This window comes from Oryzias latipes, chromosome 1 (genome assembly GCF_002234675.1).
Source record: "Oryzias latipes chromosome 1, ASM223467v1".
NCBI lineage: Eukaryota > Metazoa > Chordata > Actinopteri > Beloniformes > Adrianichthyidae > Oryzias > Oryzias latipes.
The window spans coordinates 283,876-309,022 of NC_019859.2; the positions used below are offsets into that span (position 1 = coordinate 283,876).

The window sequence follows — 25,147 nt, forward strand, 5'->3', positions numbered from 1 at the left end:
TCCATCCATCCATCACCCATCCATCCATCCATCCATCATCCATCCATCATCCGTCATCCATCCATCATTCATCCATCCATCATCCAACCATCATCCATCATCCATCTATCCATCCATCATCCATCTATCCATCATCCATCCATCATCCATCTATCCATCTATCCATCATCCATCTATCCATCATCCATCCATCATCCCTCCATCCATCATCCATCCATCATCCATCTATCCATCATCCATCTATCATCCATCTATCCATCATCCATCCATCATCCATCCATCCATCCATCCATCATCCAACCAACATCCATCATTCATCCATCCATCCATCCATCATCCATTCATCCATTCATCCATTCATCCATCATCCATCCATCCATCCATCCATCATTCACCCATCCATCCATCCATCATCCATCCATCCATCCATCAATCCATCATCCATTCATCCGTCATCCATCCATGCATTCATCCATCATCCATCCATCATCCATCATCCATCCATCCATCCATCATCCATCCATCCATCCATCCATCCATCATCCAACCAACATCCATCATTCATCCATCCATCCATCATCCATCCATCATCGATTCATCCATTCATCCATCATCCATCATCCATCCATCCATCCATCCATCCATCCATCCATCCATCATTCACCCATCCATCCATCCATCATCCATCCATCCATCCATCATTCACCCATCCATCCATCCATCATCCATCTATCCATCATCCATCCATCCATCCATCCATCCATCATTCATCCATCCATTATCCATCCATCCATCCATCCATCATCCATCCATCATCCATCATCCATCATCCATCCATCCATCATCCAACCAACATCCATCATCCATCTATACATCATCCATCATCCATCTATCCATCATCCATCTATCCATCCATCATCCATCTATCCATCCATCCATCCATCAAACATCCATCATTCATCCATCCATCCATCATCCATCCATCATCCATTCATCAATTCATCCATCATCCATCCATCCATCCATCCATCCATCCATCTATCCATCCATCATTCATCCATCCATCCATCATCCATCTATCCATCATCCATTCATCCATCATCCATTCATCCATTCATCCATCATCCATCCATCCATCCATCCATCTATCCATCCATCATTCATCCATCCATCCATCATCCATCTATCCATCATTCATCCATCCATCATCCATCCATCCATCCATCCATCCATCCATCATCCATCCATCATCCATCATCCATCATCCAACCAACATCCAGCATCCATCTATACATCATCCATCATCCATCTATCCATCATCCATCATCCATCTATCCATCCATCATCCATCTATACATCCATCCATCAAACATCCATCATTCATCCATCCATCCATCATCCATCCATCATCCATTCATCCATTCATCCATCATCCATCCATCCATCCATCCATCTATCCATCCATCATTCATCCATCCATCATCCATCATCCATCTATCCATCCATCATTCATCTATCCATCCATCCATCATCCATCTATCCATCATCCATCCATCCATCCATCCATCCATCCATCCATCCATCATCCATTCATCCATCATCCATCCATCATCCAACCATCATCCATCATCCATCCATCCATCAACCATCCATCCATCCATCCTTACATCATCCATCCATTATCCATCCATCCATCATCCAACCAACATCCATCATCCATCTATCCATCATCCATTATCCATCTATCCATCATCTATCCATCATCCATCTATCCATCCATCATCCATCCATCCATCATCCAACCAACATCCATCATCCATCTATCCATCTATCTATCATCCATCTATCCATCATCCATCCATCCATCCATCCATCATCCATCCAACCATCCAACCATCCAACCATCCAACCAACATCCATCATCCATCTATCTATGCATCCATCATCCATCTATCCATCCATCATCCATCCAACCATCCAACCATCCAACCAACATCCATCATCCATCTATCCATCATCCATCCATCATCCATCATCCATCTATCCATCCATCCATCCATCATCCATCATCCATCCATCCATCCACCATCCATCCATCCATCATCCAACCAACATCCATCATTCATCCATCCATCCATCATCCATTCATCCATTCATCCATTCATCCAGCATCCATCCATCCATCCTTCATCCAACCAACATCCATCATCCATCTATCCATCATCCATTCATCCATTCAACCATCATCCATCCATCCATCCATGCATCCATCCATCATCCATCCATCCATCCATCATCCAACCAACATCCATCATCCATCTATCCATCATCCATCCATGCATCCATCCATCATCCATCTATCCATCCATCCATCTTCCATCTATCCATCATCCATCCATCCATCCATCCATCATCCATTCATCCATCATCCATCCATCCTTCCATGCATCCATCCATCATCCATCCATCCATCCATCATCCATCCATCCATCCATCATCCATCCATCATCCATCCATCCGTCATCCAACCAACATCCATCATCCATCTATCCATCATCCATCTATCCATCATCCATCCATCATCCATCTATCCATCCATCCATCATCCATCATCCATCATCCATCCATCCATCATCCATCCATCATCCATCCATCCATCATCCAACCAAAATCCATCATCCATCTATCCATCATCCATCTATCCATCATCCATCATCCATCCATCCATCCATCATCTATCCATCATCCATCCATCCATGCATCATCCATCCATCCATCATCCATCCAACCAACATCCATCATCCATCTATCCATCATCCATTTATCATCCATCTATCCTTCCATCCATCCATCATCCAACCATCATCCATCATCCATCTATCCATCATCCATCATCCATCCATCCATCCATCATCCATCATCCATCTATCCATCCATCCATCCATCATCCATCATCCATCCAACCAACATCCATCATCCATCTATTCATCATCCATTTATCATCCATCTATCCTTCCATCCATCCATCATCCAACCAACATCCATCATCCATCTATCCATCATCCATCATCCATCCATCATCCATCATCCATCTATTCATCATCCATCCATCCATCCATCTATCCATCCATCCATCCATCATCCATCATCCATCCAACCAACATCCATCATCCATCTATTCATCATCCATTTATCATCCATCTATCCTTCCATCCATCCATCATCCAACCAACATCCATCATCCATCTATCTATCATCCATCTATCCATCATCCATCCATGCATCCATCCATCATCCATCTATCCATCCATCCATCTTCCATCTATCCATCATCCATCCATCCATCCATCCATCATCCATTCATCCATCATCCATCCATCCTTCCATGCATCCATCCATCATCCATCCATCCATCCATCACCCATCCATCCATCATCCATCCATCCATCCATCCATCATCCATCCATCATCCGTCATCCATCCATCATTCATCCATCCATCATCCAACCATCATCCATCATCCATCTATCCATCCATCATCCATCTATCCATCATCCATCCATCATCCATCTATCCATCATCCATCTATCCATCATCCATTCATCCATTCAACCATCATCCATCCATCCATCCATGCATCCATCCATCATCCATCCATCATCCATCCATCCATCATCCAACCAACATCCATCATCCATCTATCCATCATCCTTCCATGCATCCATCCATCATCCATCTATCCATCCATCCATCTTCCATCTATCCATCATCCATCCATCCATCCATCCATCCATCATCCATTCATCCATCATCCATCCATCCTTCCATGCATCCATCCATCATCCATCCATCCATCCATCATCCATCCATCATCCATCCATCCGTCATCCAACCAACATCCATCATCCATCATCCATTCATCCATTCAACCATCATCCATCCATCCATCCATGCATCCATCCATCATCCATCCATCATCCATCCATCCATCATCCAACCAACATCCATCATCCATCTATCCATCATCCTTCCATGCATCCATCCATCATCCATCTATCCATCCATCCATCTTCCATCTATCCATCATCCATCCATCCATCCATCCATCCATCATCCATTCATCCATCATCCATCCATCCTTCCATGCATCCATCCATCATCCATCCATCCATCCATCATCCATCCATCATCCATCCATCCGTCATCCAACCAACATCCATCATCCATCTATCCATCATCCATCTATCCATCATCCATCCATCATCCATCTATCCATCCATCCATCATCCATCCATCCATCATCCATCCATCATCCATCCATCCATCATCCAACCAAAATTCATCATCCATCTATCCATCATCCATCTATCCATCATCCATCATCCATCCATCCATCCATCCATCATCTATCCATCATCCATCCATCCATCCATCCATCATCTATCCATCATCCATCCATCCATCCATCATCCATCATCCATCCATCCATCATCCATCCAACCAACATCCATCATCCATCTATCCATCATCCATTTATCATCCATCTATCCTTCCATCCATCCATCATCCAACCATCATCCATCATCCATCTATCCATCATCCATCATCCATCCATCCATCCATCATCCATCCATCATCCATCCATCCATCCATCATCCATCATCCATCCAACCAACATCCATCATCCATCTATTCATCATCCATTTATCATCCATCTATCCTTCCATCCATCCATCATCCAACCAACATCCATCATCCATGTATCTATCATCCATCTATCCATCATCCATCATCCATCCAACCAACATCCATCCATCCATCCATCCATCATCCATTCATCCATCATCCATCCATCCTTCCATGCATCCATCCATCATCCATCCATCCATCCATCATCCATCCATCATCCATCCATCCGTCATCCAACCAACATCCATCATCCATCATCCATTCATCCATTCAACCATCATCCATCCATCCATCCATGCATCCATCCATCATCCATCCATCATCCATCCATCCATCATCCAACCAACATCCATCATCCATCTATCCATCATCCTTCCATGCATCCATCCATCATCCATCTATCCATCCATCCATCTTCCATCTATCCATCATCCATCCATCCATCCATCCATCATCCATTCATCCATCATCCATCCATCCTTCCATGCATCCATCCATCATCCATCCATCCATCCATCATCCATCCATCATCCATCCATCCGTCATCCAACCAACATCCATCATCCATCTATCCATCATCCATCTATCCATCATCCATCCATCATCCATCTATCCATCCATCCATCATCCATCCATCCATCATCCATCCATCATCCATCCATCCATCATCCAACCAAAATTCATCATCCATCTATCCATCATCCATCTATCCATCAGCCATCATCCATCCATCCATCCATCCATCATCTATCCATCATCCATCCATCCATCCATCCATCATCTATCCATCATCCATCCATCCATCCATCATCCATCATCCATCCATCCATCATCCATCCAACCAACATCCATCATCCATCTATCCATCATCCATTTATCATCCATCTATCCTTCCATCCATCCATCATCCAACCATCATCCATCATCCATCTATCCATCATCCATCATCCATCCATCCATCCATCATCCATCCATCATCCATCCATCCATCCATCATCCATCATCCATCCAACCAACATCCATCATCCATCTATTCATCATCCATTTATCATCCATCTATCCTTCCATCCATCCATCATCCAACCAACATCCATCATCCATGTATCTATCATCCATCTATCCATCATCCATCCATGCATCCATCCATCATCCATCTATCCATCCATCCATCTTCCATCTATCCATCATCCATCATCCATCCATCCATCATCCATCTATCATCCATCTATCCATCATCCATCCATCATCCATCTATCCATCCATCCATCCATCCATACCTAACTGTGACTGAGCATCTACAATCTGCCGTTGTTTCGTTTGAGTTGTGTTCTTTTATTCCTCATCCACCTCTTCAGTTACGCTGGTTTTGTGTTGCAGACAAAGATCTGCAGACTGATGGCTTCAGCTTGGAGTCCTGCAGAGCTATGGTCAGCCTCATGGATGTATCCTGTCTCATGTTCTTGAGAATCTATTTGAGTTTCATTCAGTTTTATTAATACAGCCCAATATTACAACACAGTTGTTTCAACAGGCTTCACTAAATCTACAAAACATGATATCAGATCTAAAATACAAAAGCTGATCACTACAATAAACTAAACTGGACATCCCCGCCCTCCTTCTCTGTGAGGAAAAACTCCTAAAAAAACGGATTCCGGAAAAAACGAAGAAACCTCAGGGGTGTCCACATGAAGGAGGGATCCTCCCCCAGGACGGACAGGCGATTTACCAGAACTCTTAGAGAAGAATTAACTTATCTAAATCTACAACTACATATATAAAGTCCAGCAGACGAGCTTCATCCAGCCGTGGTTGTGGGGACAGTCGGGGGGCGAGTCGAGCCGGAGACAGGAACCACAGCCAGGTGTAGGAGCAGGAGCAGAGACGAGGTACACGGTCAGGAACTGGAGCACGGATGAACCAACTGGAGTCTGGAAGCACTCCCACTCCCCAGGAGGGGAGAGGAAAAGAGGGACAATACATGAATCACTGTACCAAACAGAGGCATGGAGAACTAAATGATGAATAATGATCAAGAATAGAGGAGAGGAAGGGTAGAAGTAGAAGAGAAAAGAGGACAGAACCCCAGTGCACCATAGTTACCCCAGCTTCAACTTCTAGCAGCCTTTTAAAACAAATAGTTATTGTTATTAAGTTTAATTTCAACACATTAAGTTAAATAATCTCTGAATACTAACTAGTCTGACAATAAGCCTGTCCACAGAGGAATGTTTTCAGTCTAACTTTGAATGTAGAAACTGAGTCGGCCTCTCTTCCATGAGCTGGGAGTTTATTCCATAAAACAGGGGCTTGGTGGCTAAACGCTCTACCTCCAACCGTACTTTTACTAATTCTAGGAACCACAAGCAGTCCTGCATTTAGTGAGTGAAGTGTTCTGATTGGATGGTAAGGGACTATGAGGTCCTTAATATAGGACGGGGCCATTCCATGTAAGGCCTTCTAGGTTAACAGATGCAGATCTGTACTTTATTTTTTCACTGAGCCCGTTTGAAGCTTAACTGGACCTCAGAAAGATGGGAGTGCTCGGCTTGGCTTGCTGGAGTTTCAAATCCTCTGGAACCACATCAGAAAGTGGCTGGTAGGTCAAAGCTTGGTCCAAAGTGACTCTAAGTGTGGTTGTATGTGATACTGGACCTGAACCGAGCGGTTTCTGAGCTCCAGAGTTCTGCTCTTGTCCAACCTAGAACCTTGTGGATCTTTCATTGTAGTTCTTTTTTGGTTTTAGGGAATTTTCAGGGAGTTTGACCTGGATAAGTCTGGCTGCATGAACTCCTATGAAATGCGCTTGGCTCTGGAAAACGGCGGTAGGTTCTGTTGTGCTATCTTTTTATCATTCAAGCCCACTGTGTGCGATGGTTCTGACAGGGACTGGTTCTGTTCACAGGGTTTAAACTAAATAACAAGTTGTACCAGATGCTGGTCGCTCGATATGCTGACAATGAGACCATCGACTTTGACAACTTCATCTGCTGCCTGGTTAAACTGGTGGCCATGTTTAGTATGTGCACGCTCGTCTGAACATGCACAATGCCCTGAAGGGTGGTTCTGGAATGATGTGGTGTCTGTGTCTCCATCAGAGACCTTCCAGGGACTGGACCGAGACGGGACAGGAACCGTGGAGCTGAACATGCTGCAGGTAGCTGAAGATAACAAACCCGCTAACCGGTTCATGGAAACAGGCGGTAAAACCAGCTGGTTACAGTCTGTCCTCACAACCAGGGGAGCAGGGTCACGTTCCAACCAATAACTTCTTCTCATCAACAATTCGACTTTACTTGATATAACAACAATAGTCATTTCAATGGATAGAGGCAGAGAACAAAACTCACACAGCCAGATGTGTGATGACTGGAGGGGAGACCTACTACTGAAAACTAACTTAACTTTTATTCCATCTTTTAGGAAAAACAGCTGCAGCTTCCAGCTTTTTCTGCTGCAATCATCACAAAAATGCCTGTGAGATCATGGAGGGACTGTAGATCAATACAAACTATAGAGTTTCTCCTTTTTTAATTTTTGGATGCCGGTGTGCTGCGGGATTATTGTCAAGGATAAAATGTGGCTTGACTCAGACTTTTTTGAGCCACGGCACACTTTAACTCTGACAAAAATCCCGCGGCACACCAGCATCCAAAAAAAAAAAAAAAAATCATAAATTCATGGTCTGTATTGATCGACAGCGCCCCCCCCGCGCAATCTCACGTGGATTTTTGTGATAATTGTGGCAGAAAAAGCAGGAAGTTGCGGCTGTTTTTTTCTAAGAGATGAACCACCAGCTAAAGACGAGCTTTAGCTGGTATTTTTGTTAGAACTGAGCGACTTTATCAGCAGAATTAAGAACAAGGAAGTGAAGACTTTAACCACTTCTGATTGGTCAGACTGATGACGTGTGATTAAGCCTTCAAGAATGATTGGCGGAGACAGTTAAAGGGGCGGGGCTTTTCCTTACACAGTTATAGCTGCAGCTAAATCGCTTTACCGTCATTCTTATGAAAATGTCTTTAATAGAATTAAATAAACACAAAGAAAAAATAATTTTAAGATCTTTTATATTCCTAACTACTCAGTGTTTTATCAGGACCTGTTTTGATGAACAAAGAGCTGATTTCCTGGAGATGGAAAATGTTTTTAGATCAGTGAATGAGGGCAATTTCTCCACGGCGCACTTGACCATCTCCCACGGCACACTAGTGTGCCGCGGCACACTGGTTGAAAAACACTGGTCTAGACCACCACGCACGGGATCTGGACCAACAGGAGGTGACCAGAGGGAAAGGGAAAGACTGGATTCTGGTATGGAAGAAGTGGAGATGAAGGAGACCCGCGTCTGGTCCTGAAGCTGACATGATCGGGCGGCAGTGGCTCAGGCGGTTGAGCGGGTCGTCCAATGATCGAAGGGTTGGCGGTTCGAACCCCGCTCCCACCAGCCAACTGTCATCGTGTCCTTGGGCAAGACACTTCCCCCTCCTTGCCTCCAGTGTGGCTCCACTGGTGTGTGAATGCGCATGAATGATCCCGGTGATGGTCAGAGGGGCCGTAGGCGTGAAATGGCAGCCACGCCTCTGTCAGTCTGCCCCAGGGCAGCTGTGGCTACAACCGTAGCTACCATCACCAAGAATGAATGAGGAGTGAATGAATAATGGACACAATGTAAGAACTTTGAAAAGCGCAGATAAATCCAATCCATTATTATTATTATTATGAGCACGAGGTAGTGCTCCAGAGTAGTTTTCTGGTACCACGGCTCCACCTGGAGGTCTGCAGTCCCACGATGCAAATGTCTTAACCCTTGTGCTATCCTATGACCCCCCCTTCCATTGACGTGTTCTCCCTACCATGACAAAGGTGGATAAAGGTGGAAAGATTTCATGTAATCCATGGACACCAGTGAAGATCACAAATCATTGAAGAAAAAAGGTTCAGAGCACTGTCTAGTGGGTCTAGATGACCCCACTCCCAATGTTAAAGTGCCTAGGATAGAACAAGGGTTAAGGTGAGACTGCTAAAAAGATCGTTGGGGGTATCGGGTCTCAGAGAACTGGACCTCGTCGCACTGAGCAGAACCGTAACTAACAGAAGCTCTTTGTTTTCTTCCCAGTGGCTCTTTGTGACCATGTGTGGCTAAAACACCAGAGCGCCCCCATCAGGAGGAGAGGCGGAGCCAGCTGCGCTTTCAGCATGACAACCTGTAACCCCATCCCCCTAACTTGCATGTCTTCCATCAGCTCCAGGCTCACCTGTGCAGGTGTCCATGAGCGGCCCAAGCTGTGAAAAGAGCAGAAAAAGGTAGAACCTCGGAAAGTTCTGGTTCTGACATCCTTGTTCAGATGCAAACTCCTACTAGACACCGCCCCCCTAAATGTGCATTAAGACTTGAATGGCAGTTATTCTGCAGACTGAACAACAGCCCCCCCTGCAGGAGGGGGCAGCATCTGCAGCCGAAGGCCGTTTTTTCAACAAAATGTAAAACAAAGTAAAAGAAACGTTTGGGTCGGTTCTAAACTAAAGGAACAATAATCCAGACGTGTCTGCTCTGTGGGACAATTTTAACTTCAATCACCTTCAGCTGCTTGGATTTGAGGGACAATCCCAAAGAAAAGCATGCTGGGAGTTAGCAAACCTCCGTCTATGCTCCACCTTCTACAGGTGTTCTCCGGCCAAACGGGCGGAGCCAAACTGAAACTACCTTCTTATTAACCTGTTGTTCTGGAGGAACCAGACTAACGACCCCCCCTCCTGGAGTCAGGATTCTGTTGGTGCTCCAGGAGCATCCGGACTCCAGAGGAGGCAGACCCACCAGAACCAGAGGTTCTGAGAGAAACTCAAGAACCGTCACCAATCTGCAGGAAAGAACCCTGAAATGAGTGCCTCAGAACTTGTCTTATGGTTACGGTTCTTAAATCAGAACATTTTCTGGAGATGAACAGGAAACGTCATTTCACGACTTCACCCCCCCCCCCCCCAAAAAAAAACTCAAATAGAAAAGTTCAGTCGAAACAATTTTATTGTTTTTCCTGCAGAATTCTGATGAATAACCGTCACAGACATCGAATCACGTGATCAGCTGTCAGGGACGGAAGGGGCGTGTCTAACGAGTCAGGATCAAAACAGACACCCCCCCCCCCCCCCCGCTCTGCTTCTGAACTTAATAAAGAGCAAATAAAAAAATCTGTGCAATCCTGAGTCTTTCTGCGCATGCTCAGTATCCATGCGGCCAATTCCAGTTTGTGGTCCGGAGGTCCGAGTCCAGTTCTACTCCCGGCTGTGCGGGTCCCGGCCGTCCAGCGGGCCCAGCAGCACAGCCTGCGCCTCCAGCAGCGTGGTGTCGGTTCTGGCTCCCAGGAAGCGCGCAGTGAGTTCCGGTTCGAGCAGGCGCAGGCGGACCCTGGAGCCCCGCTGCAGCTGTTCCCCCCCGTCCGCGGGCCGCCGGCACACGCACGGGAACTTCCCCCCAAAATCCACGTACAGGTCGTCCTGAACGACGTGGACGACTCTCCCCACCACCACCTTGTCGTGGGCCGGTCCCATCTGGATCAGCGGAGAGCGGCGCAGCAGCGCGGCGAAGCTCTGCTCCTGTCCGGAGGCGGAGGCGCCGCCCGGCAGCCCGGCCGCGGAGCCCTCCGCCTCCCGCCGCAGCTCCGTCTGCAGGTCGAAGGCGGCGGCGAAACCGGACCGGGTTCTGTCCGCGGGGGGGCTTCCGGAGCAAAGAAAGGCCTGGAAGGAGCCGGAAGGTCGGGTTCGGACTCCGAACCGAAGCCTGCCCACGACCCTGCCAAGCATCGCCATGTTGTCACAGTAAACCGGAAATGACGAGCCTGCTTCATCCGGGGCAGACGGAGAAAGCCGTCATCTGATTGGTGAACCTCCCGGGAAGGTTTTTTTTCCTTATTTCAATTTTTTCTTATTTTTATTGATTACATTTTTATCTTTTTACTGTCGGACTGGACGGAGAATAGGAAAAAAAGGTACGGAGAGGGGGGGTAAGGGCACTGAAGGAAGGGGGGGGGGGTCTGAAGGAGGAGTACAGAGGTGGAGGGGGGGGCAGGAGAGAGGGGGGTGAGGGTGGAAGCCATGCTAAAAAAGTGCTAAGCTAGGGCTAGCGGTGTTTAGCTAAAGACAAGTAGCTTATTTAGCAAACTGAGAAAAGTGAACAGCAAGCGGTTTAACATTAGTGTATTCGCTAATAAAAGGTGCTAGATGTGAATATTAACCCAAATAACACTTAAATTAAGCAATAGTAGTCAGGCTAATAATGTTAGATTAGTTCTGGACATGATGGATTATCAATCTATGCTTAACAGAAAGTCTCATTTTATTTATTGACTTTTACAAAGCCTTTGATTCTGTACATAACTTTTTATTTCAAACGCTGGAACGTTTTGGATTTGGAAAAAAATGTTGCTTAATTATAAAAATGTTCTAAACTGAAATTTACAGTTACATCACTGTTAAGTCAGAATTAACACCCAGAATGTGGAAAAAGGCAAGGATTTCCAATATCACCCAAAACTTTCATTTTATGTACTCAACTCCTAGCATACTTAATTCTGATCAACCGAGAGAGGAGCTAAGATGGCGGTCTGTGCGGTCAACTTTTTGTGAGCTGCGACGATCGGGTCCCAAAATATCCCTTTTGACCTCATTTTCAAACTGCTGAAATAGTTTTGCTTTTTTCTGTATTACTCTCAAGTCTTACCACTGTAAAGAGACAAGAACGAAGTGGGAAAAACAACAACAGCAATATTAAGAGCTCCTAGAATGGCACGGGAAAAGCCTGCAACGGAGAAGCCGACTCCCGCATCCAAAAACGTAGAGATGACAGACGGCGCTGGAACCTGAAGTTACAAGGTTTAAAAGAACAAAGCGAGGAAAACATCCTCAAAGAAGTCCTGGAGATCCGGTCAAAGATGGCGCCACAGCACAGCTCGCTGTTGGAAATGGTTGTGGACACAGAACATCGGCTGGAGGAGAGAAACCGGGAGGCACCGGCAAAACCTCATCCAGTTCTCCATGAGGCACTACCGCCACATCTTCTGGACGGTTTCTAAGGATGCAAAGGTTTGTCAAGAGATGGGAATCTTCTTCAAGCAGGATTTCTGCAAATCCGACCGAGAATCAAGAGCTGCTGTCTGGCCCAAAATGGAGAAAGGAGAGCTGCGGGACAGAACGTCTGCTATCGGGGCCACATCGGGAACGCTAATGGAGTCCGTTTGTCTCCAGACTAGCTGTGTTTTATTTATTCTTCTTTATACGTTTGGAGTTAATTATCATACATGCTTTGTTATTTAAAGCATAAACTTCATTTGCTCCGTTTTTTCCACACCTTAAGTTCACAGAGGAAAGTGAAACTCTGTTGTTGTTAACTTGAAAGTTATAAGTTTTAAAGTATTTTTTTCTAAAAGTTTGAGGTCTAGTTTTGCATTACAATGTTGTTTGGGATCTGAATTCCAACCGCTCACTTTCACCTTCAGTAACTAGCTAAGTAAGTAACTTTTTGTTCATTTTTGTGTTATTGGTTTTTTTTGTGTTTCATGTCTAATTTTAACTTTGTTTCCTTAAATGTTTACGAGACGATGTCAAAAGAAAATCTATGTTCCTATTCTGTAAAAATGTAAAGCCAGCTGCATTCTACTGCAGGAAACTCATTCTGTTAAAGCAGACCAACAGTTCCGGTCTAAATAGAATCCTGTTCTGTCACGGTACAAACAAATCTTCTGTTGCTTTGCTCTTTAAAACTGTCCATCAAAGTGGTTCCCCGTATCTCTGATGATGACGGCCACTGGCTCATCTGTGTTCTTAAAACTGATGATGGTTTTCTGATCCTATGCAATGTCTATGGTTATAATATTCCTAGTCAAAACAAATGATTATGAACAAAAATCACAAAACATATCAAACGTCTCAATCATAAGTACTGTACAAATACTGTAGTAATTGGTGGTGATTATAACATGGTTCTAGATGAATGACTGGATAGAGGACCCTCAAAGTTCAATACCCATCATATTAATCCAACTTTACGGGACTTTTGTCTTGATGTTAATGTTTCTGACCCCTGGAGGATCAAAAATCCTCTCAGACAAACATTCTCTTGGTTCAGACCTAATGGATCTTCAAAATCTCGGATTGACTTCTGGCTAGTCTGAAATAACCTTTAAATAGACGTTAACATCTCAGCAGCTCCTCTGACTCATGACTGTTTGAACTTAAAGTCAGTTCTCAAATCCAATAATCCTCTGGAAATCTAATTCCTCACTTCTCACTAATGAAAATTTCTGTAAGGATGTTATTGAGTTATTAGAAACAATAAAACCTGATTCAACTCTAAAATGTTACACTGATAAATTAGAAATCTTTCAATTCAAAGTATGTCAAATTACGATTAAAATTAAATATCAATTAATATCAAATTAATATCAAAACATTATAAGCAAAATAAACTGAAATTATGAGTTAAACCAGATTTGTTCCAAGCCTGTTTTCAATGATAAACAACACTGAAGTATTTTACAGTAGCCGCGTTTACATGGGCAAAAGTAATCGGAATGAACGCCTGATCGGAAAGAAAATGCGTCATGTAAACGCGCCGTTGGGAATACTCTGCCCCGGTCAGACTCATTCGGATCAGAATATCTTTCCGATTGAGATAGGTGGGTTATACCGATCGTTTATCCGATCGTGGAGCATGTAAACGGTCATTCCGATCGTGTGTCACTGCTGCTCTGGTTTACGTCACGCATAGAAGGTGTTTCGCTGTGAGAAAGCTTTGGAGCGCATACGGGACCGACCAGCTCTGCGGACGCCCCGTGAAAAGCGCCGCTCCGCTCTCGCCCCGCTGGCTCTCCCCTCTCTTACACCCCTCACGGGGGAGATTCGGAGGAGGAGCGCTTCGTGCCCCCTGACGCTCACTCGGTCCACTGGCACCCGAGTGAGCAGAGCAGCTGGATTAATAATTTTGTGTCGGGGGGGGGGGCTTTTTTACGTGTGCGTTTTGTTGTTTTGTTATGTGTGGGAGAATTCAGACTGCGAGCCGCCCTGCCGCTCTGGGTTAGCGGCTGCAGGACTCAGGAGGAACCGTGTTCGAACAGAGCTCGGGCCGCTAGCCCACAGAGTGGCTTTGGGGCGGTCTGTGTGAACTTTCAGAGCAGAAATAAATGTCGCTCAGTCCTTAGAAAGCTGCAGATTGCTGCGTTTCTTGCACGGTCCTGGATTTTGTGTCCATCCATCAGGCTAATGATGTTAGCCCGTGTTAGTCTGTCCTAAGCTTTCGTCCAGCTTAATTCTTCCACAAAAAAGCACTGACCACACAGATTAAATATAACGATGAGGGGACTTCCGGAAATGGCCGGTAACTAGAAAGTCACGCTCGACTCTGCTCTCTAACAAACACTGAACTATCCGTTAAACAGACGATTTGAATTGCTCCAAACAGCAAGATAGATCTGTGAAAATGCCCGCCACAGGCAAAGGAGGTAAAGACAAGCCAAAGCCATCCGCACAATCTAAATTGACGGACTTCGGGTCGCCAATGACGGAAAAGCTAACCGCTAGAGCTAGCACAACAGCTAACACCGCGTGCGAGGAGGAATCTGCTACAGTCACCAGGAGAATGGCGACCGCTGCCGGAGGAAATAAACCGGGCAGCTCTGCTCAACACCAGATAAGCAACGACCAACTTTTTGCCTTCAAAGAGGAGATACTTATGGAAATCCGGGGATTAAGGTCCTAATTTTCCGGAAGGTTTGACGGTGTTATGAAAGCCATTGAAGACACACAAAGGCAAGTGACTGAATGCACGGGGCGGATGGATGAGGCAGAGGTGCGTCTCTCTTCTGTGGAGGATATACAAACAGGCATTAATGCTGAAGTTGTGAAGCTGGTGAAAAGCAACAAGTATTTGGAGGAGAAAATAATTGATTTGGAAACAAGATCACGGATAAATAATCTCCGTCTTGTTAATCTGCCTGAAGGTGCCGAAGGCTCCAACATATGTGGATTTTTGGAAAGCTGGCTGCCTGAAGCCCTGGATATTGCTCAACTGCGACAGCCTCTAACCATTGGAAGAGCACATCGGGTTGGGCCGAAAAGGAGTTCAGATGCACCCCCAAGAACGCTGATTATGAGGTTTCTTAACTTCAGTCATAAGGAATTGGTGTCCAAAGCAGCAAGATCCAAAAAGGAAATCCTGTATAAGAACCAGCGTGTGAGAATCTACAACGATGTCGCAACAGAAGTACATAAACAACGTAAGCAGTTCGACACCGCACGCCAGCATCTGCGCCAGCTTGGACTGAGGCATGGGATCCTATCCCCAGCTACACTGGTGGTCACGTACAAAGACGCTGTGCACAAATTCACCAACGCAGAGGAGGCCCAGAGCTTCATATCCAAGATCCAAGAAGACAAAGGGGTAAATTAAAGAACTACTTAATGGAAATTTTGCCTCACAAAGTAAATATACGGTAACGGCTTAATACATAGGATAAGTTCATTTTTACTACTACCACTCTTAACTAAAGTGTAAAGGAGACAGCTGGTTGAAGTAATAAAAAATACAGCTTGACCTTAAGTATTAAGAGTGTGGACTTGGGTTTGAAGTTTATTTTACCATGTTTGCAAGTACAGGGAAAGATATTACTATGCAGGAAAAGTTATTTTATGTTAAAACATTTGTCAACACTATCCTAAATACATTTAGAAAACTATAATATTGTATATATGTATGTATATATAATAATACTAACAATATACTTCACACAAAATTGTTAAAGGAGCAGTTGATTGCATTTCTAAAGGATAGAATTTGCTCATAAAACTAGCAGAGGAGGGTGGGGTTAGGGGTTTGTTTCTACAAACAAATAAGTTCGTAATGGACTGCGGCTGGAAGCAGAATGTATCGGGGGGGCGCCCAGTTAGCTGGGAAAAAAGGGGTTTTGTTCTTCATGTTGTTCATCTCCTAGGAGATATTGTCCATGTGTTTTTTTTTTACCTCTCAGACCTGTTAATAAATGCAGCAAAGTTTATCTAACAGCGCTTAAGTGACACACAACTTTGAAATTAAATGCACATCTTGGAACTGCAGGGGCTTGAACAAAACAAACAAAATTAAACAGGTTATGAATAGGATAAAAGATATTGGGTCCAAAATTGTTTTCCTCCAGGAGACTCACACTCTGGAAGAGGATAATGTCAAAATAAGCAGAAGATGGCAGGGGTCTCTATATGCAGCATCTCATATCTCAAGAGCACGTGGCGTTATCACACTAATTCATAAATCTGTTCCTTTTCGAGTCCTAAATGTTATTAAGGACACACTTGGCAGATATCTGATTCTTCAGGGTTCCATCCTAAAAGAGACTATCAATCTGGTGAATGTGTATGGGCCTAACACAGATGATGACAAATTTTTTACAAACCTTTTTTTAACCATTTCTTCACTCCCAGGAAATAATATCATAGGAGGAGATTGGAATTGTGTCTTGGATCCCTCTTTGGATAGATCATCTGGATGTGACCAAACTCACCAAAGATGTAGGAATATTATCCAGAATTTTATGAAGGAATTAAAAATTGTAGACATCTGGCGCCACACAAGACCCAAAGATATTGAGTATTCCTGTTATTCTAAAACTCACAACACATACTCTCGCATAGATTACTTTCTAATCTCAGCAGAATTATTATCCAATATAAAACAATGTTTTTTCGATAGTATAACAATATCAGACCATGCCCCATGTAACATCTTATACTCTCATAATAACCTTAAAATGGATCCACCCAGGTGGTGTCTGCACCTAAAATGGCTTAAAGATGAAAATTTTGTTGAATTTATAGGTAATAAAATCGATGAATATTTTACTATAAACACTACTCAAACTTCAGCCAGTGTAAGATGGGAGGCATTTAAAGCTTTTCTAAGAGGGCATATAATTTCCTTTACGTCATCAAAATCAAGAGAATTGCGCAAAAAAAGAATACAATTGGAAGAAAAAATAAAAGCAACTGAGGAGAAAGTTTATGAAGAAAAAGATCAGCAAGCTCAAAAAGAATTAGAAATTTTGAGAGCTGAGTACAATAAAGAATCAACAGATCGTGCAGCCTCGGATATCTTGAGGTTAAACCAAACTTTCTATGAACAGGGAGACAAACCTGGAAAGATCTTAGCCTGGCAAATTAAACAATTGGAGGCCCAAAAAAACATAACATCAATAATTAACAAAAGTGGCATGACCATAGTGGACCCAAAGGAAATAAATACAGAATTTAAAAACTTTTTCTGCAATCTCTATAACTCTTCTGATAAAGTAAACCATGAAGCTCAAAATGCATTTCTTGATAGACTACCTATTCCGGTAATTCCAGGGGATTTCAAACAGCAGCTAGAAGATAATATAACTGTAGAGGAAATTAAAAAGGCCATAGAAAATACGTGCTCTGGAAAGAAGGCTGGACCGGACGGGTTTCCAATAGACTTTTATAAAACATTTCAACATAAAATTCTAAAGCCAATGTTAGACATGCTTCAAGAATCATTTAATAATGGAGCCCTTCCTAAATCTATGACCTGTGCTCTAATCATCCTACTACCTAAGCCAGGAAAGCCAAGTAATAAATGTGAAAACATGAGACCTATAAGTCTACTAAACTCTGATTTAAAAATAATCTGTAAAATTTTGGCTATGCGTCTGCAGAATACTCTCCCTCATGTTGTTCATAGGGATCAGAATGGTTTCATTTTAGGACGCCAGGGCTTGCACAATGTCCGCAGAGTGTTAAATATCATCCATGGACTGGAAGACACTGCAGACCAGGCCCTGCTCTCTTTGGATGCAGAGAAGGCCTTTGATAAGGTAGAATGGCCTTTTCTTTTTAATGTGTTGGCAAAACTCGGCTTCGGTGAAACATTCCGCAAATGGATTCAACTACTTTATACAAATCCAACTGCTGAAATTTTAACAAATAAAAATATCTCTGCTCCTATTGAAATTAAACGTGGGTGTCGGCAGGGATGCCCTTTGTCACCTTTGCTGTTTACCCTCGCAATAGAGCCACTCGCCATAGCAGTGCGAGCTCATCCAATCATCTCTGGTATTAAGATTAATCACGTTGAACATAAATTGTCACTGTACGCAGATGATATAATTCTATATCTCTCAAACTTAGACTCATCTATACCTGCTCTACTGCAATTAATCGAAGAGTATGGTCACATATCTGGCTACACCATAAATAAAACTAAATCGTCCATTTTACTGCTGAACGAGAATCAAAGAGAAGGGCCACCAACAGTAATAACGCATTTCAACTCAGTCCAATCGTTTACATATTTAGGTATAAACATTTTTCCAAATATAGTACAAATAGTTCAAAATAATTATGATTCCATAACAAAAGAAATAAATGACAGTATTAATAGATGGATGCAACTTCCTACGTCACTAATCGGTCGAATTAATGTCTACAAAATGAACATTTTACCAAAACTACTGTATGTTTTCCAAAATATCCCTCTGCCACCTCCTGACAGTTGGTTCAAAATTATAAAACAAATGATTCTGTGTTTTATATGGAAAAACAAAAAACCTAGGATACGGCTATCACTCCTCCATCTGCCTTACAATGAAGGAGGACTACAATGCCCTAATATAATGTGGTATTACTGGGCTGCACAGCTTAGGTCAATAAGATACTATTTTACAAAAAAATATGCCCCACAATGGACAGAAATGGAAAACCAAACTTTAACCCCACCTTTGCCTCTTTTTATATTTTCAGACTTGGAAGCTAACTTGAACAAGAAAACTAATAATCCAATGGTTAAAAACATGATCAATGTTTGGTATAGTGTAAAAAAAGCTATAAAAGAACAAAATACGCTATCACAGCTTAGTCCTATTTGGGCAAACCAGCAATTTACAGCGGGCAAAGCAGATGCAGTGTTCAAACAATGGGCAATGAAGGGTTTGGAAAAAATACAAGATCTGTATCCAGATAGCTCCTCAGACATGATGTCATTTGAAATGCTACAATCAAAATATTACATTAATAGAAAACACTTTTACAAATACCTACAATTAAGAAACTTTATTAGAACAGAACAAAGAACCCTTTTAAAACCACAAAAATCTCAACTAGAAGAATTGGTTACCAAGGACAATAAGAGAGGAGCTATATCAGAATTTTATAATTTAATACTTACTAACTCAAAAGAAAATGCAAAAATGAAACTTGATGCATGGAGAAAAGACCTAGGAACAGATATATCAGAAGAAGAATGGCAAAAAGCCTGCACAAAGGCACAAAAGCAAACAATTAACTCAAGATTGAGGCTATTACAGTACAAGTGGCTGATGCGAGTTTATATTACGCCTGTTAAATTAAATAAATTCAATGCCAACATACCAGACTCCTGTTCAAAATGCAATGAGGAAAAAGGTACACTTTTTCATTGTATATGGGACTGTAGAATAATAAAGCAGTTTTGGTCTGTAATCAGAGAAACCATTAAACAAATTATCTCAAAAGAAATATCATTGGAACCAGCCTTTTATATTTTGGGAATCTATCCCAAAGACAATAGATATACCAGATCAGAAAAATCACTTATAGACATGTGTTTACTGCAGGCTAAAAGATCAATAGCAATTAACTGGAAAAACTGCTCAGGACCAACACTAAAACAATGGACTAAACTGATGCTAACTGTTCTGCCGATGGAACGCATAACATTTTTCATAAAAGGAAAAAAGAACTCGTTTGAAGCAGTTTGGAGACCATTTATTACATTTGTTGAGGGGACCGATCTGTCAGACAGTGATGATTGAAACTTTAGCTTGTACCCTGTACTGTGAACTATAAGCTGAATTACTGTTTTATTACTGTTTTACTTTCTTTTTTCTGGGAAAGTCTCTGCAGAAACATATCAAGGTTTTGTGTTTAAGTATTCAAACTCATATTGAATATGTTATAAGACTAACAGCCTACGGTGTCTGAGAGGAAAATGTTTATTGTTTATTTTATTTTTTTTGTCCTTATATATTTTTATTTTTGTCTTTAATTTTGTGCTAGTTTGTGTTTGAGTGTGTTGGAATGTAAAAAAACAACAAAAGAAAAAACAATAAACATATTGTTGGAAAAAAAAAAATATAACGATGAGCGAACAGGCAATTCATAATATTCATGACATTAAAAAAAGCTCGTTTGGAAGATCGTCTCGTATGTTACCGAGCTGCTGCATAAATGTCTGGGGCAGCGGTTTGTTTACAACGGGACCTATTTCCGCATACGGATGATTTTTACACTACTGCGCATGCCCAGATGATTCATTCCGAACGAGAGTGTGAGCCATGGGAACGTTTGTTCTAATCGGAAAAAGGTTTTCTGTGCCCATGTGCACGGGTGAATTTTAACCCGACCATTGATCCGATCAAGATATTCTGCCCATGTAACCGCGGCTAGTGTTCTCTTGACGATATTTCTATTAAAAAAGCAAAAGGAGCTTTCATCAGATCCCAGCAAAGTGGGTGGAGCTTGGTGAAAAGAGAACATCTGATTTCTGCAATCTAGAGAAGAATGCTATAAAGAAACTTCATATTAATAATCAGATGCTCTGATCCTCAAATGATCTCTAAAGAAATAAGATCATTTTATAATAAACTGTAGTCGTCATCCTATTCTGAGTCCCACACTGAAACATTTTTCCAGACAATTAAAGGTTTGATTCCTAAGATTGATGACAATTTTAGAAACTCTTGTGATTCAGAAATAACTTTGCAGGAATTAGAGAAGCTGTAAGCTGTCTGTCCAAGGATAAAGCTCCAGGATGTGACGGACTGACCAGTAACTTTTGGAAATTCTTCTGGGAGCAAATCAAAGATTTAATTTTTGAAATGTTTAAAGAAATTATTCAAAATGGATCTCTAAAATACAATGAAACATCGTGGAATCACCCTTATTCCTAAGCTGGGTAAAGACCCAACATGTCTAGATCATTTATAACTCTTTTGAATACTGACTGTAAACTTCTAACGCATATATTTGCAAACAGACTCAAGTCAGACATAATCTCTGAAACGCAGTCTGGTTTTATTAAAGGTCGCTCACTTCATAATAACTTAGGCCTTGTTCTGGATATGATTGACTATGAACATCTCATAGAGACAGACGGTTTTATTCTATTCTTAGATTTTTACAAGGCCTTTGATATGATTGAGCATAATTTCATGTTTCAAACTCTGCAATTCTTTGGTTTTGGTAACAAATGTATTAACCCTTGTTCTATCCTAGGCACTTTAACATTGGGAGTTGGGTCATCTAGACCCACTAGACAGTGCTCTGAACCTTTTTTCTTCAATGATTTGTGATCTTCACTGGTGTCCATGGATTACATGAAATCTTTCCACCTTTATCCACCTTTGTCATGGTAGGGAGAACACCTCAATGGAAGGGGGGTGGGGTCATCTAAGATAGCACAAGGGTTAATACAGTTAAAACCTTTCACTATGAAACCAGTAGTTGTTTGTTTACCTCAGGGGACGTCTCACAGATTTAACATCAACAAAGGTAGAAAACAAGGTCGTCCCATTTCACCTCTTCTATTCACTGCAGCAGCAGAAATGCTGTCTTTGCTCATCAAAAATACTGACTTTGGTAAGCTGTCAGTTGAAAATGCTGAATTTTCAATAAGCCAACTAGCCGACCATACAACAATTTTCCTGAATAATCTTCATGACATCCCAAGATTCCTAAAACTATTGACATCTTTTCAAAAACTGAACCTAAGGCCTCAAACTGAACCTAAACAAATGTGAGATCTGACCCATTGAACCCATTAAACATGAACATTATTGAATGTTTATAATATTCTGATTAAATCCACAGTTAAATACGTCGGAATGCATAGAAGTAAAAACAAAACAGACTTGGAGAAACTGAACGTTTGGGTTATATATTTGATTTTATTGATTTATTTCCAGCATTGTAGACAAAGCAATAAAGAGTTTACACATATTTATCAAACTCATTACAGAAATGATGAAATGCATAGATTCAAAAGACAGAAAACAACACAAAAATGTCCCTTAAATCATATATGCTTAATTATATACAGTGATCATTAACTGAGGTATAAGTAGAGTTTGATTTATTGCTTGAAAAGGAGCGGGAAGAAGCGAGCTTATATAACCCCCCCCCCCCCCCCCCCCCCCCCCACTGAGTCCATTCATTTGATAGTTTTACAGAGTTTTAAATCCGGTTCTGATCCAATAGATTCTCTTCAAGTAACTAAATCCAGTGCCTAGAAATGATTGATGATCTTCAGAAAACATTCATTCATGATTTCAGTAAACAGTAACGGTACCGATATGTAATAATAATTGATTATCATTAGAACACATGATCACATTAAACTAGTAATTATTGCTTCACATTGCAGATCAAGTAAACAAAATTAATAACTTATTGATTGTAATTCAAACATTTCAGTAATCATTATTCCACATTACAATGTAACACTCAGTGGTTGTAATTAAAAGAGCTTTGATTATTTCACCACAATCGATTGATTTGGAATTATTCAATCACCTGTTGATCCTTAAATCCTCTTGTCTTCATATCCTGAAATCAGAGTTTCTTTCTACATTCATTCATTCATTTTCTATACCGTTTTATCCCTTTCGGGGTCACGGGGCTGCCGGAGCCTATCCCGGCCACTTGTGGGTGAAGGCAGGGGGGACACCCTGAACAAGTCGCCAGTTTGTTGCAGGGTAGAATGTCCTCACTCACACACCCATTCACTTCTGCACTCACACCTATGGTCAATTTAGAGTTGCCAATCAACCTATGAAGCATGTTTTTGGATGGTGGGAGGAAGCCGGAGACCCCGGAGAAAACCCACGCATGCACGGGGAGAACATGCAAACTCCACACAGAAAGGCCCCCCTTTGATGTTCTGTTTTTCACGTCCCCCAGCCGGGACTTGAACCGGGGGCCTTCTTGCTGTGAGGCAAGAGCGCTAACCACTGCACCACCGTGCAGCCCTTCTTTCTACATTTTCTTGAATATTTGAGCTCATTTCTTAAACCGTTCCAGAGTTTAGTGCCACACCGACACACAGAAACTTTTCTTTGTGGTTCTGATCAGTTTGATCTTGAAGTTCCTACATCCCCTCAGTCTGTAGCCTCCTTCATTTTCTAACAACTGTTTCTGGATGTTGAATGGTAACGATTTCCCACTGGCTCTGTATAAAAGTTGTGCAGTGTAAAAATCAACAAGGTCAAACAGTTTTCAAAGTCTAGATTGATAAAATAAATACAAATCATCAAATCAACCTTTATTTATATAGCACTTTTTCAACAACATATGTCACTCAAAGTGCTGTGCATAAAAAACAATAAAATTTAAAAACAAGATGACAAGACAAACCGTGCGACCCCCCCCCCCACACAAAAACACACACACACACACATCAATAAATAAATGAATAAATAAATAAAAAAGTGATAAAATGATAGAATGTAGAGACCAGGCTTTGTCCTGACGTGGGGAAACGATATTTTGGGGACATGTCCACACCAGCGACCCCCCAACCCAAGTTCACGGAGAACACTACCACAGAACCCCCCAGATCCGATCAAAAGAGTCAGACCCAGGAGATCCCACTGCAGCGACCCCGCTCACTGAGAAGGGTCAGTCACTGATGTGGAGGATCCCTCAGAGGGAAACACTGGAGTGTAATAAAATGTAAAAGGAATAAAATTAAAATATGTATAAAACATAGACAAAAAACAAATAATTACATAAACCTTAATAGGCATATGAAATAGTAAGAGCGACTTAAAAATTAATAGAATAAATAAATAAATAAATGTATTTACATACACATATAAAACTAGTTAAAAGAAAAATAAATAATTAAAATATTTTGAAAATAATAATAATAAATAAATAAATAATAATAATAAAAAAATTAAAAATCCTAAAATTCAACTAAAAGCTAAATTAAAAAGGTAGGTCTTGAGCCTTCCTTTAAAAACATGAACAGTCTCTGCGGCCCTTAGGCTACGTTCACACTGCAGGGCTTAATGCTCAATTCGGATTTTTTGAAAAAATCTGAATTGTTTGTTAGACCGTTCACATTTCCAAGTAAATCCAAACTTTTGTGATCTCCAGTGTGACCGTGACACGACCCAAACGAGACCCGCATGCGCAGAAGCCAGAAGAATACTCAACGGTGAACGACGTCACTTGTTGTTTGCGGAGCAAACGTTAACAATGGATGTCAACAACAGTGTTGTCAAAAGCGGAGCTCTTTTTGTAATATTACATTTATTTTCACCAAGGAGCAGCACAATTACAATCTACTCATTTTAAGAAGGCAATGGAGTCGGGATGGTCTGTACCCACTGTAGTGGAAGAGGAATGTGTATGTGTTGGG

General features: G+C 42.0%; 2 protein-coding genes across 2 annotated transcripts in view; one reads left to right on the forward strand and one right to left on the reverse strand.

Moving 5' to 3' along the window:
- The window catches only part of LOC111947154 (calpain-1 catalytic subunit-like), a gene marked incomplete in the record, with an annotated part of 17,900 nt that extends 7,218 nt beyond the window's left edge, over window positions 1–10,682 (forward strand). The window contains 6 exon segments of the mRNA XM_023953543.1: window positions 6,067–6,131; window positions 7,220–7,288; window positions 7,436–7,514; window positions 7,595–7,708; window positions 7,788–7,846; window positions 9,809–10,682. Coding sequence (XP_023809311.1) covers window positions 6,067–6,131; window positions 7,220–7,288; window positions 7,436–7,514; window positions 7,595–7,708; window positions 7,788–7,846; window positions 9,809–9,835 — 413 coding nt within the window.
- A 14-nt stretch (window positions 10,683–10,696) lies between these two features.
- mrps28 (mitochondrial ribosomal protein S28) lies at window positions 10,697–11,606 on the reverse strand. The gene has a single exon (XM_023953549.1). The coding sequence runs from the start codon at window positions 11,494–11,496 to the stop codon at window positions 10,963–10,965; it is 534 nt and encodes a 177-aa protein (XP_023809317.1). The 5' UTR covers window positions 11,497–11,606; the 3' UTR covers window positions 10,697–10,962.
- Window positions 11,607–25,147: the final 13,541 nt, after the last annotated feature.